Source organism: Lissotriton helveticus, chromosome 3_1 (assembly GCF_964261635.1).
Source record: "Lissotriton helveticus chromosome 3_1, aLisHel1.1, whole genome shotgun sequence".
Lineage (NCBI taxonomy): Eukaryota > Metazoa > Chordata > Amphibia > Caudata > Salamandridae > Lissotriton > Lissotriton helveticus.
The window spans coordinates 2032123188-2032140801 of NC_136061.1; the positions used below are offsets into that span (position 1 = coordinate 2032123188).

General features: G+C 44.1%; 1 protein-coding gene across 1 annotated transcript in view; it reads right to left on the reverse strand.

The window, feature by feature from the left end:
- Positions 1-1231: 1231 nt before the first annotated feature.
- SV2B (synaptic vesicle glycoprotein 2B) overlaps positions 1232-17614 on the reverse strand; it is a 624280-nt gene continuing 607897 nt past the window's right edge. The window contains exons 11-13 of the mRNA XM_078684094.1: positions 12737-12937; positions 10900-11059; positions 1232-3414 (exon numbers count right to left, since the gene is read on the reverse strand). Coding sequence (XP_078540220.1) covers positions 3231-3414; positions 10900-11059; positions 12737-12937 — 545 coding nt within the window. The 3' untranslated portion in view covers positions 1232-3230. The remainder of the gene's footprint in view (positions 3415-10899; positions 11060-12736; positions 12938-17614) is intronic.

Genomic DNA, 17614 nt, shown 5'->3' on the forward strand with positions numbered 1-17614 from the left:
TAAATAGGACAATTGACTTTGCAGTTGTTCCAAATTACCCAAAACTGCTCTATTTGGAGTACAATGCCTATTTATGCAATGATAATTGTAAATTTCGCAAATAATACTTGAAAAGCTCTGGTTAAAAAACATATATTTAATTATACTCGTACCTTGCGAAATATTAAGGTTTGATGTGTGGATCTTCATAGCCTAGTGCAGACCTTTAAGGAAAGTGTATTGTCCGACAAGATGCGGATAGCACTAGTTCCTCAGTGGATTACACCAAGTGATATCACGTTATTACAATATTTAAAAATGAGAATGAATAAAAAATTGGTTAGTTGTGCAATGCAAGCCTACCCTCACAAATGTCTTGTGTTTGCCGTTTATCTTAACATAGACTGTGCGAGATTTGATAAAATACAGGAAAAATAAATCATCCAAACCAGTGCTATAGAAGCAGAATAATCTGTTGTTTTCCCAATGGCAAAATATACAGGTAGTGAAATATGGCCATGTGTAAATCATAGTATAATTTTAATGGGGGAAACTATTTAACTGTTAAATGCACTAGGAACAAGATGCGTCAAGAGCATATGTGTGGCATGTGAGTGACAAAAATAACATTTTGTACTTAAGAAACCTCCTCTAGCAAAAATACCCTTCGCCTCGATTTTATAACTAATTGGAAAAAAATAGAAGCAGTTAGGAAGTTTAAAACATACCATTTAAAATGTGTGTTTTTTATATGCAGCTCTGGATGCTTACAAATTGACAAAACAATTAACTGTTTTAAATAAAATGTAAAAAAAAGCTAAAGGTTGCTCAAAAATAGTTTTTTCATCAACATTCTACATCAGGGTCAAATATATTATAGTTTACATGGCATAAAAAAGTGTTTTGGGTAAACATTAGTGTTTTATTTTATGTTAAAAAATGAAGGCAGGTTACATCCATTATACTTTTTAATAAAAACTACTATGGGGCATATTATCAACGGCCAGCGATAATTGTCGCTGGGCGTGCTAAGCGATAATTTTATTATCGCAGGCTATCTCTGGAATTTATCGCTCTGGTAGCGCGTTATTAACAACGCGTTTCTCCAGGGCGATAACAATTCCAGAGATATCAAGGTTATCGCCGTTTTGCAGAACACATCGATGTTTTTTCAGCGATGTTCCCTGCAACACAGCGATAACCTTGCTGATACGACCCCTCCCCACGTCACCGCCCTGCAGTTACACCTACTACCGGCCACGGCTGTTAGGGATAGGTATCTGCATTTTAGCAGACGTTAGTTTTTGGAGAAAACAGCGGTTTTCTCCAAAAACTAATGTCTGCAAAAATGCTGGGGCAGCCTTGTAAATATCGCGATGTGAACATCAGCGATATTTGCAAGGTTGTCCATCCTGGGTACGTCCAGTGACAACCACTTGCATCTCATTAGAGCTGCAAAGGGAGGCGTTTAGAAAAAGGGTGCTAACATGCGATTATGCATGTTAGCACCCTCTTGTATATAGGGTGATAGTTTTATCTTAGCTTTTTTAAGCCAAAAAAGAGATAAAGTCCTTGTAAATATGCCCCGTGATTCTCAGATATGTTCAAAGGTTAACAAAAAGTTCTAACTTCCACTGAGAATTATTGTTTTTATTTTTATAGATATTCCTGCAAAATGGCAAAGGAATTGCACAACATCTGCATTCAGATCTGTTTTTAATTAAGTGCGCGTTAAACAATAATTTGGCCATTGTCACCGAATTTGAAAACTCCTGAAGTTCAGACAATTGCCAAAAACTGTTTTGGCCAAAACAGTCTTGCACAAGTAAGCAGATTTCCTGGGGTGGTTTCCTCTAAAAGCTTCTTTTTTGGTCCCGGACAAGTGGGCACATTCTTAAACTAAGCTTTATGAAAATGGGAAAAGTCAAGATCAACAGAATTCTAATTTTAAGTTAATGACTACTCTTCTGATGAAAAGCTGAAATGTTATAAATATTTTGTTGTGTTCTACTTTGTTGTTGGTGGAAATGACCAAGCTACGTGTCCCAAGTTAGTTCAAGTGACCTCCAATGAGATCAGGTAAAAGTCCTAAGGTAATTAGTTCAACAACCCCTATTCTTTAGAAATGTTGCCTAAACTGAAACATATTTCACATTACCTGAATGTCCTGAGTTGAGGTATTAAACAGAATTATTTAAAATTAGAGAATAATCGATAACAAAATGTGTTAAACAGTAATCTAAATATGAACCCTGATTTTAATGGTGAACAGTACTGTGTTGTTACACATTGAGCATCGTGCCCATTATGTTGATCTGGGATAAGATGTTTGTATTCTACATATATCTTGTCATTATCATTCAGTAAAAAGAAAGTTTCACCCTGTGAGTGAACAAATTATTAGCAATTCTATCCATTCATAAAGGGATGATTGGCCTACATAAACAGAAACCAAGTAAATGTTAAAACGCACCTTAGGTTTCCGAAAATTTCTTCCTAGGTTAAAAAACATGATCATGGCTCTAAGTTTTTGTGTTAGCTGTGCTTAAGTTGCTGCCTTTATGGTGAGCTCTTACACAATTCCCCTAATAGATATGGCTAAAATGCTGGTAAATCCTTGCAGGTAACTTTAGGAGACCAGATTAAACAGTTTTCTATTTACACTGCATAATATTTACATATGAGAAGTACTGAAATAAATGAACGCCAATTTCCTCCAGTCCAGTTGAAAATGAAAAACAATATGATGTTGCACAATAGGAGGGAAAACTGAACTGAAGCATTATTTGGAAATGAAGCATGATTTGGTGTGAAATTCATATTTTTTCTCTATTTTCTGATAATTGTACCGGTTGCACAGTGAACTGAGATACACAGACTTAGGTTAATGCATCCAGAAAGTGAAAACGATGTACAGCACGACAACTGAGTTTCGCGCTCTTCTCTTCATTACACATGGCTAGAAGTTGAACAAACGTGAGGTGCTATTAGAAGAGTCCCAATAACTTGCAAAACATAACTTTCAAATGAAATTGTTCAATCTGCAAGGATCTGAAAGCTGCAGCCGCCGGCGTTATTTTTGTGGCGTGTTGGGTTCAAGAAGGCCTGAACTGGTCGCATGAATACTGTTAGACATAGGCTGTGGCACTGCTGAATTCCGACCCATGTTGTTAAATCTCCATGTCTGAGGTTGATCAGCTTCAAAGTTGGTGTTTGATTTTCTGCAAGTGGCTCTTCTCTTCCATGACTAATCACATCAGAACCTGTTCTCGAGTTTCTGGTAGTCGCAGGGCAAGCAAACCTCCGCCCACCATGGCAGTGGAAGCCAACAAAATGGGGACCACTTTGGTTATCCCAACAAATGAAGCAAATATAGAGTTTCCGAGGATGGCCGCAAACTTACAGAGACCGTTCAGGATACCGAAGGCTGTTGCTCTGGAAAAGAATAAGTTGAGGTTTTAATCATATTTGGCATATCCATTGCTATAAACATTTAATGAAAATTAAAGTAAGGTTGTATCCATCACACTCATTATAAACACATCTTTCTCTAGGAGCTAGATACTGACCTCAACAGTGTGACTGCTCTCCCTCATGCAGCTCCACCAGTAAGTGCTGCCCTTTGAGCCCCTCAGAGATCTCTACTCTGGTAAGTGTTTAAGGCTCGCACGCATCCGCAGGCTCCTACCTACACCTCATCCCTGGTGGTCCAGTGGGAGAGCACTCTGCTCTTCTATAGTTCTGCCTCTCTTGGCTTTTTCTGTGCCCCCTGTTCTCATTTTTGCTCTATCTGCTCTCTGTTCTCTTTTGCTCTCTTTTCTTTTTTGTACTCTCTCTGTTCTCTTTTGCTCACTTTTCCCTCTTTTCTCTTTTCCTTGCCCTCTTCTATCTCTGCCACTGATGCACCCACCGCCCCTCTCCCCTCCCTCCAGCTTGTCCTTCCCGCTTTCGCCTCCCAGCTGACTGCACTCCCCCTGACACCTACTTAATGGTGGCCGCTGCACGGCAAGAAGAGCTAGATCACTGACTTGGTCAATGTGACTGCTCTTCCCCATGCAGCTCCACCAGCAAGTGCTGCCCTCTGAGCCCTCCACTATAGTAAGGCCCTCCTCTACCCGCAGGCTCCTGCCTGCACCTCATCCCTGCTGGTCCAGTGGGAGAGCACTCTGCTCTTCTGCTGTTCCGCCCCTCTTGTTTTTTTCTGTGTCCTTTTTCTCGTTTTTGATCTCTGTTCTCTTTTTCCCTCTTTTCTCGCTTTTGCTCTCTCTTTTCTCATTTGCTCTCTTTCCCTCTTTTCCTCATCCTCTTCTCTCTCTGCCACTGCTGCCCCTGCGGCCCCGCCCCCTCCAATGTGTCTTTCCCACTCCGCCTCTCAGCTGACTGTCCTCCCCAGGCCCCTAATTTTTTGGGGGTGCTCTGGGGCCACGCATCGGGCACTCGCAGTGGGCGTGCTGCTGATGCGCCTTTTTATCCCATCTGTGCCTGTCCGCGACCCAACCGTGACCAGCGCCAGGGACCCTGGTCCTTCAACCTGCCCCGCTACAACTTCAGCACCCTCCATGCTATCAACCCCGGATGCAGCTACCACTGCCAGCTTTCGAGGCTGAGCAACATCCAAGGCCTGATCTCCTGTTGACACTGCTGCTGCACCTTCACCCACAGCCATTCCCCAGCCGCGGCCCCCAGCCTACCTGACATCACCGCTCCGAAACCACTCAACTGCCTCCTCTTCAAGTGCGCCCCCTAAACAAGCACACCATAGAAATCTGGGACCTCCTCAACCCCCACTGGCCTGACATAAATTTCCTCACAGAAACCTGGAACAATGCCAACTCCGTGCTTACATCGCCACCGTCATTCCCAACGGGTACAAGATCCTGCAAAAAGACTGTCCCAGTAACGCAAGAGGAGGCATTGCCATCGTCCACAAAAACTCCCTCTATATGACAACCACCGGCCCGGACGACACCAGTAACCTCATGGAGCATCTCCACTTTCAGATCCAGACCAACCCTATAATGACTCTCCTCGGAACCCTCATCACCAGGCTGCCCAGCCACTAGCTCCTTTCACAGCCACCATCACCAACCTCATCACACCCCATGCCCTCTCCTCCATAGACTACATTCTACTCAGTGACCTAAACTTCCACCTGGACAACCACGATGACCCCAACTCCGCCGCCCTCCTAGAGAACCTCGGCAACATAGAACTGAAGCAACTCATCCCCGCCCCCACACATACAACAGGACATACACTCAACCCACTCTTCGCAGAAGGAAACAGCGTTTTCTACAGCCATACCACAGAACTCCTTCGGACTGACCACTACTGCATCCACTTCTCCTTGAGAAAAGTCACCGTACACAAGCACGCTTATGCCTCCCCAGCAGAAGCTGGAACAAAGTCACTGAAGAACAGCTCACCTCAACCCTGACCAGCACTCCACCTCCGACAATACCAGAAGATAACACAGCAGAGAACAACCTACACTGCTGGATAACGAACTGCGTCGATACACTCACCCCCTCAAGGAAGCTACAGGACGACTCAGCAAGAAAGCACCCCTGCACTTCAAAAATCCAAGAGCTCCTGCGATGACTCAAAAAGACATGGAGGAACAGCAAATCCCCAGAAACACGCACCGCCTACAGAACAGCCATCACAGCACAGCACAAACTCATCAAATCCACATAAAGAACTTCCTCCAAGACAGAATCTGCACCAATGTCCACAACTCCAAAGAACTCTTCTCTATCATCAAAGAATTTGCTAAACCCGGCCGCAAAACAACAGACATCCCACCTTCCCAGGACTTCTGCAACAGACTCTGCACCTTTTTTCACCTCAAGATTAAAACGCTCTACAACAACTTCAACAACAAAGACCTGTGCATCGCACCATCCCCCACCCCCAGTGATGCCACCCAACAGGCCCTGCTCACTTGGACCCAACTCAAAATAAAGGACACAGTAAAGACCACGAAGAGCATCCATTCTGGAGCAACCTCAGACCCCTGTCCTCCCCAAATCTTCCACAAAGCCGCCACGGCCATTGCACCAGAACTAAGCCAGACGATCAACTGTGCCCTCGAAACCACCATATTCTCCGATGACTGGAAACACACTGAAGTCAACCCCCTCCTGAAGAAACCCTCTGCAAAACTGACAGACCTCAAAAACTTCAGGCCCATCTCCCTGCTTCCATTCTCAGCCAAAGTCATCGAGAAGGCCTTCGACACCCAGCTAGCAAACTTCATCGAAGCCAACAATGTCCTGGACATCAGCCAATCCAGATTCCACAGCAAACACAGCACAGAGACCGCCAACTCACTGCCACCGACTACATGCGCTCCCTCCTCGACCAGAGCTAAATGGAAACCCTCATCCACCCAACTCCTCGACGCTGCCATCCGCGGAAAGGCCCTCAACTGGATATGCTAATTTCTCACACACAGGCAGAACTCAGCGGGTCAGACTCCCGCACTACTTGTCGGAACCAATAGAGGCCACATGTGGAGTGCCCCAGGGATCCTCCCTCAGCACTAACGTCTTCAACATCTACATGGCCCCCCTCGCAAACATCGTCATAAACCACAGGCTCAACATTGTCTCCTACGCCGACGACACCCAGCTCATCCTCACCACAGCACCCAACATTACCTGGTACAACTTCCAAGAAGGTATTAAAGTTGTCGCCATCTGAATTTAAAAAAGCTGCCTGAAACTCAACTCTAAGAAAATAAAAGTCTTCATCCTTGGCTCCAGCCCCTCTCCATGGGACTACACATGGTGGCCCCCTGCCCTTGGAAAAAACACCACCTTGACAAACTGCGCACAAAACCTCAGCATCAATCAGTCTCATCGCTCACAATGAACCACCAGATCAATGCTGTATCCTTGGCTTGCTTCAACCCCCTCTGCATACTCCGAAAAACAATCAGATAGGTCACATCCGAATCCAGAAAAGCGGTCACGCATGCCCTCATCAGCAGCCGACTGGACCACGGTAATGCTCTCTATGACAGAATCAACAAGAAATTCCATTGCAAGCTTCAGATGGTCGAGAACACCGCAGCCAGACTGATCCTAAACATCCCCCGTCTCAACCACATCACCCAACACCTCAGCGAGCTCCACAGGCTCCCCATCAAGCTACTCACTCACGCATACCAGGCCCTCCACAACATCGGACCAGCATATCTAAACAACCACCCCTTCTTCAATGCACCCAAGAGAAACCTCTGATCAGCCGACTTCTCTCTGGACACCATCCCACGCATCTACAAGACCAGAAGGGGAGGAAAGTCCTTCTTCTACCGCGCAGCCAAGATCTGGAACGACCTTTCCCTCCACGAAAAGCCCTACACTGCCCCAGTTCAGGAAGGACCTTAATACCTGGTTTTTTGGATCATCCAAGCACTCAACTGAGCCCTCACCCCACCCCCCAGTGCTTTGAGACCCTCACAGGTGAGTAGCTGCGCTTTACAAAACCCAATTGATTAATACGTTGATTACAAGTAGTGAGATTGTTAGAACATGCTCAGAACATCCCTAAGTCAAACATGCTAACTAGTTACACTGCAGCTGTGTTGAGAGAGACAGAGATCAGAGCAGAAACAGAGCTAGAGTCAAATTGGCAGACAGGAAGAAAGAGAAAGAGAAAGAAAGACAAAGAGAAACAGAAACAGAAAAAGAAAGGACAGACGCATTCTGTGCAGGTAAAAGTGGTGGGGCTGTGTAAGGGGGATTTTGAGGGACAATTCAGGGAGAAAATGTAATAATTTAACAAATTTTCCCTCTGCATCGTCCCTCGAAATACCCCCTTACCCGGCTCCACCATTGTTACCTGCATGGACGGCGGCTGAAAAAATGAAATCTATAAAAAATGTTGGCTGCTCTCCTGGTGGCACTGTGAGCTTCTCCAGCATCACACGTAACTAGTATTTGGTTCCTGAGCTATATGTATAACCTTTAATAACCTAATGAGAGTTCACAGATGGCTCACTTTTTGTCATCCAAGAAAACATCACAAAAAGTGTGTAGAGATATTGTTAGACCTGGCATCTTTGGCGTGGTTTCCCCAGTCTTTTTGCCTCTGCCTCCTGTATTTTTGATGCTGTGCTGGATTTCGTTTTTGCTGGTATAGATGCTTTGGTCACTTTGCCACTGCTGATCAGTGTCAAAGTGCAAGTGCTCCCTGTGTAAATTATGATTGTAATTGGTTGTCCAAGATTGGCATATTTGTATCACCAAGAAGTCCCTAGTAAAGTGCACTGAGTGTGCCAGGGCTGGTGATACAAATGCTACTAGTGGACCTGCAGCACTGATTGTGCCACCCACATGAGTAACCCTAAAATGGTGTCTAAGGCCTGCCACCACAGTGCCTGTGTGCAGTCTGTGAACTGCCATGTCCTTCTGCTCAGTGTCCCCACTGACCGGGCCTAACCCTTCCCTTTCCATACACATTGGTCACCCCTATGGAAGGCTCAAGGTACCCCCTTGGGCAGGGTGCAGTGTATGTGAAAGGTAGAGTATGGGCTAGTGCAGTTGGCATGCTCTGGTAGTGAATTACAGCCATTTTTGTTTTTCAGTATTGTAAGGCTACCTTGCCCATAGGCTATCATGTGAGATGCTGGCTACAGTGGCTACCAGCATGTCGTCCCTTGGGGGCAAGGTAGGACATAAAAGTCTGGTATCCCTGAACTCAGAATTTAATAACACATATTTTAGGAAAGGTCGTTTTTAAATCCTGTGTTTGAGAACAGCGCTTTTACGAATATTCTCTCAAGAAACACATTTCAGGAAAGCATTAAAAACCTGGATCTTCTCTCTATCTGATGCGGCGTGTTGGGAGTTGGTGTAATGTGTAGTGCAGTATGCAAGTCATTTCTTTCTTTCCAACCTTTTTTCATCTAGGTTGGACTGAGCGCCAAGATACTCCTTGGAGTGAAAGAAGGGCTATAGAAGTGTTCCTTACATTACACATTACAAAGTTGATGTTCTCTTGTCTGACCTTTCTGTGTGCCGTGGCCTGTTTGTGAACTGACTGTCTGGTTTGAGAGTGACAGGGGCTGGAGAGCCCCCGGGAGGCTGACTGAGTCAGCCCTAGGCTGAATGACTGCATCTGCATCTTGAGTGGTGGGAGGGTATAGAATCTGGGCCTGAATAGGGCTGTGCTTGCCTTCCACAGTGCTGGCTCCACCTCCTGCTGGGCGGCTGATGACCCTGCCCCTCTCTCTGAAAGGAAAGGAGCAGCCAGGAAAACAAAGTGCTCAAGGAACACCCAGAACTGGTTCAGACTGGGTTCAGAGCGATCCTGCAAAAAGGGAGCGAAGACTTTTAGGGGTATAAGTACAGGACTCCTGACTACAGAAAATGAGATCATCCAGGAATCAAGAAGGAACCTCTGCCATGGCGAAAGCTGGAAGACTGAAGAAGGAAGACTGTCCTGCAGTTGCTTTGCTGCCAAGGAGAAGGGAAGGACTTTGCTTTGTGCTGTGTCCCCTTGCTTGAAAGAATCTCCAAGGGCCTGAAGAAGAGCTGGCTCTCTGTTAAGAAGTCCCAGGAACAAAAGGACTTCACCCCAGCTTCCCTGAACTCTACTGAAGAGTTCTGTCCTTCCTGGAATGCTTGGCCCATGTGTGGTGCCTTTGGAAGTTGTACCTGTGTTGGGAAGCTGGAAACCAAGATTTAAAGAACTTTCTGCAAATGTTATCGCATCGCTCGCTTGTGGAGCGCATCCCCGTCAGTGCGAGGAAATTTCCGCCGCTACGAAGGCCGAGATCGTCACAGTGCCTGTTGCCGCTGCCAGAGTCATCGCATCCTTCGTTTGCGGGACGCACCAGTCTGGTGCGGGAAGATTACCATTGCTGCGAGTATCGTCGCAGAACCTGTCGTCACTGGGTGAGATTGTCGCACCGCTTGCTTGCAGACCGCATCACGTTGCTGCGAGAGTCGTCACAGAGCCATCGCATTGAGGGGCGCGAGAGTAGAAGATCGACACTGAGCCGCGAATCGTCGCTGCACCGGAGATTGTCGCCTCCCCAAAGATCATCACATCGTACCTTTTGCGAGCCGCTTCCACCGAAAACCTGTGCACCGGAATCCATGCAAGGTATCGCATCCCTTCCCTTACAGACCGGAGTCACTGCAACACGCCCGCTACATCGAGCGGGGGTGTCGCATCGCCTCCCCAGGGTCTCAGGAGTGACGCATCGCTTGCTGTTCACCGTTATAGCTTTTCCCTTGGAACTTTGTCGCAATTAAAGGTACTGTTGGCTAAAGCATGATGCAACTGTGAACAATTTAACGCAACCTTAAGAACTCATTTGGAACCATATTCTTGAACTGTGTATGTTGGATTTTTGTCATGTTGCTCTTGTGTAGTTTAGATTAAATACCTTTATTTTTCTAAACTGTTGTGGAGTCAGTTTGTGGTGTTTTCACTGTGTTACTGTGAGTGTTGGTACAAATACTTTGCACATTGCCTTCGATAAGCCTGACTGCTCGTGCCAAGCTACTAAGGGGGTGAGCAGGGGTTATCTGAAGAGTGTTTCCTCCTCACGTTGACGGAAAGCAAGGGTCCTTATTTGGACAGTGGTACCTACCTTTGCCAACTAGAGACCCCCAGTTCTAACATATATTAATTATGTGGAAGACTTGTAGAAGATCTTGACTGAAGTTGTCCTTATTTCCAATATTTTCATTTTAATATTTCTAATATATACATATGTATATATATATGTGTGTGTGTGTGTGTGTGTGTGTATATATATATATATATATTTATATTCTTACAATGTAAGGAGCAAATTAGTTCCAAAATGGGTGCTTCAGGTCTCAAAGAGTGCTAGGTCTTTATAGAACATCCTGAATTTGTGCCATATATGAATAGTAAAAAAAAGTGGGAAGATGGTACCTTTTATCAGTAGGGTAGAGCTCGACAGTGATGACGTCCAGTGCATTCCAAGCTGCTATGCTCGCCCCACAAAACAGACACTGCCAGCCGATCATTGCAGACTCACTGTTGCCAAAAAACAGAAAGAAGCAGCACACTGCGGATATCAACATGGACCCACCTGGAACATAAAAGGGGAAGGGGCACACGGTTTCAATGCATTATTAGCACTTCCGGATTTCTACGTGTGCTTTCTAAATACACGAAGGCTCGAAATACAGTGTAGGAGGATTGAAAAAAACAAGGACCCCCTGAACAATAGTTTCGGCAAACTCCTATGACAGGGATAATAATGTGTGAAAAAAATTCCTAGGCAGTTGCAAAGTGGGTAAACAAGTAACATAAAATGACAGCAAAAGATCATTCAGAGAAAATGTAAATTAAAAACATGATTTTAATGAACACAGATAAAAATCATACAGGTAACTGGCTAAACAACCACCGTATGATAATACAGTGTAGTCATGAAAGAACCGAACCACCCGTTAAATATGAGCCCCGTTCTTTGATAAATACAATTGTTAATTTTAACTCTACAATCGATCAAATAAAAATGGTCCTCAGGGTGTACATAATCCTCGCTATAAAGCAATGTGCGAGATTCGTTTGATGAAATGACCCTGTATTAAGTTGTGTATTTTTATTTAATTGTTTATCTTAGTTCTTTTTTAATTGAACTAAAATCGTGGGTAAAACCACAACCAAATAATTCCATTGTTACAAAATCAACTAGAAACACATTCATGTTAACACTGTTGATGTCTTTTTGAATTATGGTTTGTGGCATTGCAGAGATAACATCTCCTTCATATGTTTAGATTTTCTTACTTCGCGTAGTTGACACGGATCTTCTGAAACATGATTTTTTCCGAACTATAGATTGCCAACGCCAGCTAAATATAGCTCTCCACATGAGTTTAAATTGATACAAATTAAGGTATTGCTACTTGGGCAATTTCAGGATAGTTGTTGTGAAACATTACTGGCATAGTATAAATGTGTATTCACACGAATGAGTTTGTGTACCACTTCTAATTTAGCAATATAGTCCAAAGTGCAAATGAAAAATAAAAGCCATCATATCAAACATATGTTTGGATTCCTAATTCAGTTTTATGTATCTGAAGAATGAAACTTACAATTTTGCAAGTATTTGTTTTTCAATTCGATATTTGCATACCAATAGAAAAGAGCAAATGTCCTCAAATAGTCCCAGTGCATTTATATTTCTCTCTTACACGTTTTCTCACTGACACCCAGCGAAATTATCATCATGTGCCAGGTTAACACAATTCCACTCCAGCGGGAGGGAGGAAACTGAAAATGTACATCTCCTTGAATGCGATGTACATGTTATGCCCTGAGATAGAACTTTTGCAAAGACCCCTCAACAGGGACCAATGACAGCCTTAATAAGTCTAATTGGTAGAGAACAACGTAATGTGCCGCTGTACCGAGGAACGAATGTCCCCAGCCACTGATGTGGACATCTGCCCTGCAGAGGAAACCACATCTTTGTGTTTGTGTTTAGGGAAAGGAAGCACATAACACCTTGTGCCTCTGTACATCTGGCTAACGAGCTCTTACTGTAATGTGTTTACTTTTCAGCAGGCCTAAGGTCAATCCTTCACATGGCATATATTGGTCAAGAATTCCATCCCTGTCTGTTTGTAGATTGCCTTCACATACCTACTGGTTCATTATAGATCTGCCTCGGGATCCCTGGGGGATCAATCCAAATAACAATCTCAATAAGTATATATAAACAGGTTTTAGATTCATAAAATAGCTAACTCACCAATCATCTTTATACGCCCAATTTTGTCCATTAAAAGTGCAGAGACAATGTTTCCAGGCAAAACAGACAAGCTTCCTAAAAAGCTGACCAAGTAAATCAGAAAATCATTGTCTTCCTCAAAGTCAAGATGGCAGCCCTCTTTCTGATCCAAGAAGGTGCTGTTAATGAACCTGCAGTCGATGAATTTGTGAATATAAAGATCTGAAAAGAAAGAAAATATGATAACTAGTTAGCCAAGAAATAAATACCTAAAGATTTGAGTATTCCAGGATGTGTAGAATTTGAGAAGGCTTGAGAGATCGTAATTTAAGTTTGCTACAACCACCATTCATGGAAATAAAATAAATGATTTACATATGCCAGTAAACACAATTGCTGTCTTCTCACTTAGCTAGACCAACAGTTTTTATCATGAAGCCTCATGAGTAACATGCCAGCTCTTTTGTCTATCTTCAAGATAATTCATGGGTTAAGAGACTTTGGATTTTAGGATTCTTTCCTATTGCAACTCTTTATTCCAGCACTTTCTATGTACATCAGTTTCATCCCTGTTCGACTCCGCATCCTCCGTCCTTTCATATGAATTACAACCTATTCTTTTTTGTTGACAGATCTGTTCTCACAAGAATAGGCAACAATGAAATCATAAATCATTAGACCTTACGGGGAGGTTTGTTAGCCAGTAGTTTCTGTGTAATGAAAATGCCACTATGCCACTTTTGATAAACAATACCTTTAAAATATTTGCAAAACGATAAACCACATTGGCTCATTTAAATGTATCTTTGCACATACAACCACAAGTGAAGACTATATTTGTTTATAACCTAAATAACCTAAGTAAAACAGTTTCTACAGACTCATCATAACTGTGTTTTAGATTCAGCAAGCCAGAAATATTTTTCTGCCTATTCCAAATGCAAGAGTGAGTAGAAAAGTAGATCAAAACTGAACAGAAAGGGTGCCTTTTATTCACGTTAAGAGTATAGGCAAATCCACCTAAACAGCCAAATATGGCAGACCCTAATTCAGCTGCCAGTGACACAAATTGAAAAGTCTTGATAATGAGGGCCTCGGGAATGCACAATGTATCTGTCCTGCAGTGGAATACGAATATGGTATGGGAGTAGATAGGTTACTGTCTGCCGTGGACACAGCATGTAAAGGAAACAAGAAGTTAATAAGGGAAAGTCACTACGTGGTTTGAAGTTCATTTTTGGTAAGTATCAACCCTATGTGTTGTGAGCGTGAGAAGACTGATGTTTAAGTTCTGTGTGTAGCTGTTTTAGGCCCTAAACTCTATAATTCTAGGCTTTTTATTAAGTGTTTATTGTATTAGAGGAAGGTATCTACCACACGTTGTAAATACCAATACTCCTAGATGAGGTATTTACCATGCGTGATAAATACCTCCTATTCTTAGTTTTCAAATGGGAAATGAGGAATAACATGCAGGATCGTTTGTAAAACATTGAGGGGCATATGTACAAGCCCCTATCGCCACAGGAACGTCACTTTTTCTGACGTTCCTGTGGCAATAGGGGCTTTGCCTTATTTACAAAGCAGCGTTAAGCTCCTTAATGTGGCTTAACACTGCCTTGTAAATAAGGCCCCCTTTCACGCTATGCTTTGGGTGAAAGGAGTGGGCAGTGGATGTTGCGTGGGCATTTCACCGCAACACCTATTGATTCTGAAGCTGCGCCATAGTTACAAGGGTGGCGTAAATAGGAGCCAGCACCAAAAATAAGCCTAGGGAAAACCTGGTCTTAACTTGCCGAAACCAGGAGAAATGCTTTATTTCTGCTAGTTTTTGCTTTTTGCATGTGTTGTTCCTTCTGCAGCACACATGGAAAAAGCAAAATGCCTTGGATTGTTTATGTGTAGGAAGGTGTCCGTTCCAGCACATAAACAAACGTTAAAAAAAGGACATTTAGTAACTTTCATGTGTGCTGCATTAAGCAGCACACATAGAAGTGGCAAAATAATTGTTTATGTGCAGGAAGAAACACCTTCTTACACATAAGCAATCTTCCCCTGCACGCAGACACCCCTGCACTATGGTGTAAGAGTGCCTGCATTGGCACTAGGCAGCTAAGTGGAGCGCCAGCGCAGGCGGAAACGCAAGGTTGCACCATATTCTTGTTAACACGGTGTAGCCTTGAGTTTCTGAAGTGGTGGAATAAGGCATTAAGCCATGACGCCTCATGCCTCACTCCGCTACTTCTTTTTACATATGCCCTCGAATTCCACATTTTTTGCCTTCTTTTCTGAGACCTTTACCCAATAAAGTTCTGTAGATTTGCCCTGTAGGAATTTATCAGAGAACAACTGTGAGTGTATGATAATTATATCATAGCTCATAATTCTGATCCTAGTGCACATCTGGAATTTGTCCCTTAACTCGTAAAGATGGCATAAATGTTGTTTTGCCAAGTTTCAAATCACCTGTTTTAGGAGGTATTATACTGCTTGTACAAATATTTAAATCCATATTGTTAATATTGTCTCTTTCATAGTGTTATGTGGTCACACTTAGGCCCGAATAGTAACACCACCATTTTACATGTACATGTTTTAAAGTTGCCATCTTTTCTTAAACGGTGACATTTGACATACATTTGCTTGTGTGCCTGTGCAGGATAATATTCTCTGAAATGATTTTGCTAACATTTACACTTCTTCGTAGGCATATTATCGAGTGCCTTGAACATTCGAGTGCCTTGAACATTCTGTACAAGGGCTAAGTTCACTACACAAAATGCTGTTGTTTGTTATTAAAGAGTCAACAATAGAAGCCTTACTAGAGCTTCAACATGATTACATGAATGACGTTTATTATATAAGCAACATGGCTCCTTTGTTAAGGTAAAGAAGCATTTCTCTGACACTGCTGAGGTCACCTAATGCCAGATTTGTTGCCCAGCTGATTCCTTTTTAACTCCTGCGAGGGATCATGGCCAGATCTCCACATCGACAAGCTCCCTGATGACAATTACCCACAGGTAATGGGGGAGTAGGTGGGATTCACCCACCCTAGACACACTAGGGTAGGTAGCGCTAGGTAGTAGCACAAAATATAACAGTACTAATATGCAAGCGTATATCCTATGTAACAGCACAATTATTGAATTGATTATTTTTCTTTGCCATTCTTGTAATGCTGATTTCACTATTCTGTTTCCTTCTATTGATTATTGCAGTGCAAGTATTTTACAAAAAATTCATAATGCTTCAATTAATATTTAAATGCCACATTGTGTATTTCTTGTAGCTCTCCTTGGGTATGCATGAGTCCTTTGGGAGTCAGGGTTGTCATGTTTTGAGGTTACACATTCCACCTGTACCTTGCTAGGGTAGGGGTACTGATGGAGCACTGTGAGCTAGCAGGATTAACGCCAGCTTATCCGGATGGTATGCGTAGAATCAGTCTTGCACAGTTTTGATGTTTATTTTGTCCAACAAAAGCACAGTTTTACTGAGAGAGTATGAACTGTACTACATTGCACCAACAATGTTCTACCCTGGGTTCTTATCTATACTACTATTATAAAGAGAGAACTGGGAACCTTTGAGGCGGGTAAACTCGGGAACCACAGCACCAATCAACACACACAATACATCATTGGAAACGTCAGGGTAAGCAGATGGACATAGGCAATATAACATAAAAAATATACCTTAGAAGGGCAAAGTACGTTCTTTCACAAAGTTGTCCCTTGGAAGTAGCGCCATGTCTGAGGTGGGCGTGTGCGTTTTATGCGTGCTGTCATCAAAATCACGAGTCCGCCATTTTAGTAAAGTAGTAAAGTGGTCGGTGAGGAGCCAAGAGTGGACAGGAGCGTGGCCAGAAGCGGGCAGGACAGGAGCGACTAAACCGACAGCCTCCAGAGTCCGACATGCCAAGAGCGGACAGGAGCGTGGGGAGAAGCGGTGGACAGGAGGGTGGCCAGAAGCGGGCAGGACAGGAGCGTGGGCAGAAGCGGCGGACAGGAGCGTGGCCAGAAGCGGGCAGGACAGGAGCGCCGTACCGACAGCCACCGGAGTTCGAAATACCAAGAGCGGACAGGAGCGTGGGCAGAAGCGGCCATGAGCAAGGAAACAGGAGCAAGGAAACAACACCCTGCGCACGTGATGCTGGTGAGTACGCTCTGCTGCTCCCGCTTCTGGCTGCTCTGCTGCGCGTCTCCTGCAGCGGTGCTGCCCCCAGCCCTCTTCTGCCCCGGACAACGTTGGGCTGGGCTGCTAGTCTATACTACTATCATAAAGAGAGAACACAAACCTTTGAGCCAGGTAAACTCGGGAACCACAGCGCCAATCCACACACCCGATACATCGTTGTAATCCTCAGGGTGTGCAGATGGACATAGGCTATATAAATTAAAAATAAATATGTTAGTAAAAAATATAAGTTAAAAGAAAAGTAGTCCCTTCTGAAGTAGCGCCGGCCGCAACGTGCGTGCTGACATCAGGTGCGGCATACACGCGAGGAGCGGCGTACAGGAGCGGCGGAGATCAGCGCGGGGAGGAGCAGTGATGAGGAGCGGCGGAGATCAGAGGAGCAGCGGACATGACCGGCGGACAGGCGGAGAGGATCGGCGGGCAGACAGTGAGGAGCGGCAGCGGGGAGGAGCGCTCAGCGGCAGATGAAGTAGGGCGCCAAGTTACCAGTCAGCAACGTGAAGGAGGAGCGGCGGTGGGCAGGAGCAGTGAGCGAGCCACAGGTAAAGGAGGAAAAACAAACGTGTGCAGGAAAAAGTAACGTGGGCAGGTTAACAGGAGGAAAAAGAAATGGGAGGAGCGGTGAGCGAGCCACAGGTACCGGAGGAAAAACAAACGTGTGCAGGAAAAAGTAACGTGGGCAGGTTAACAGAAGGAAAA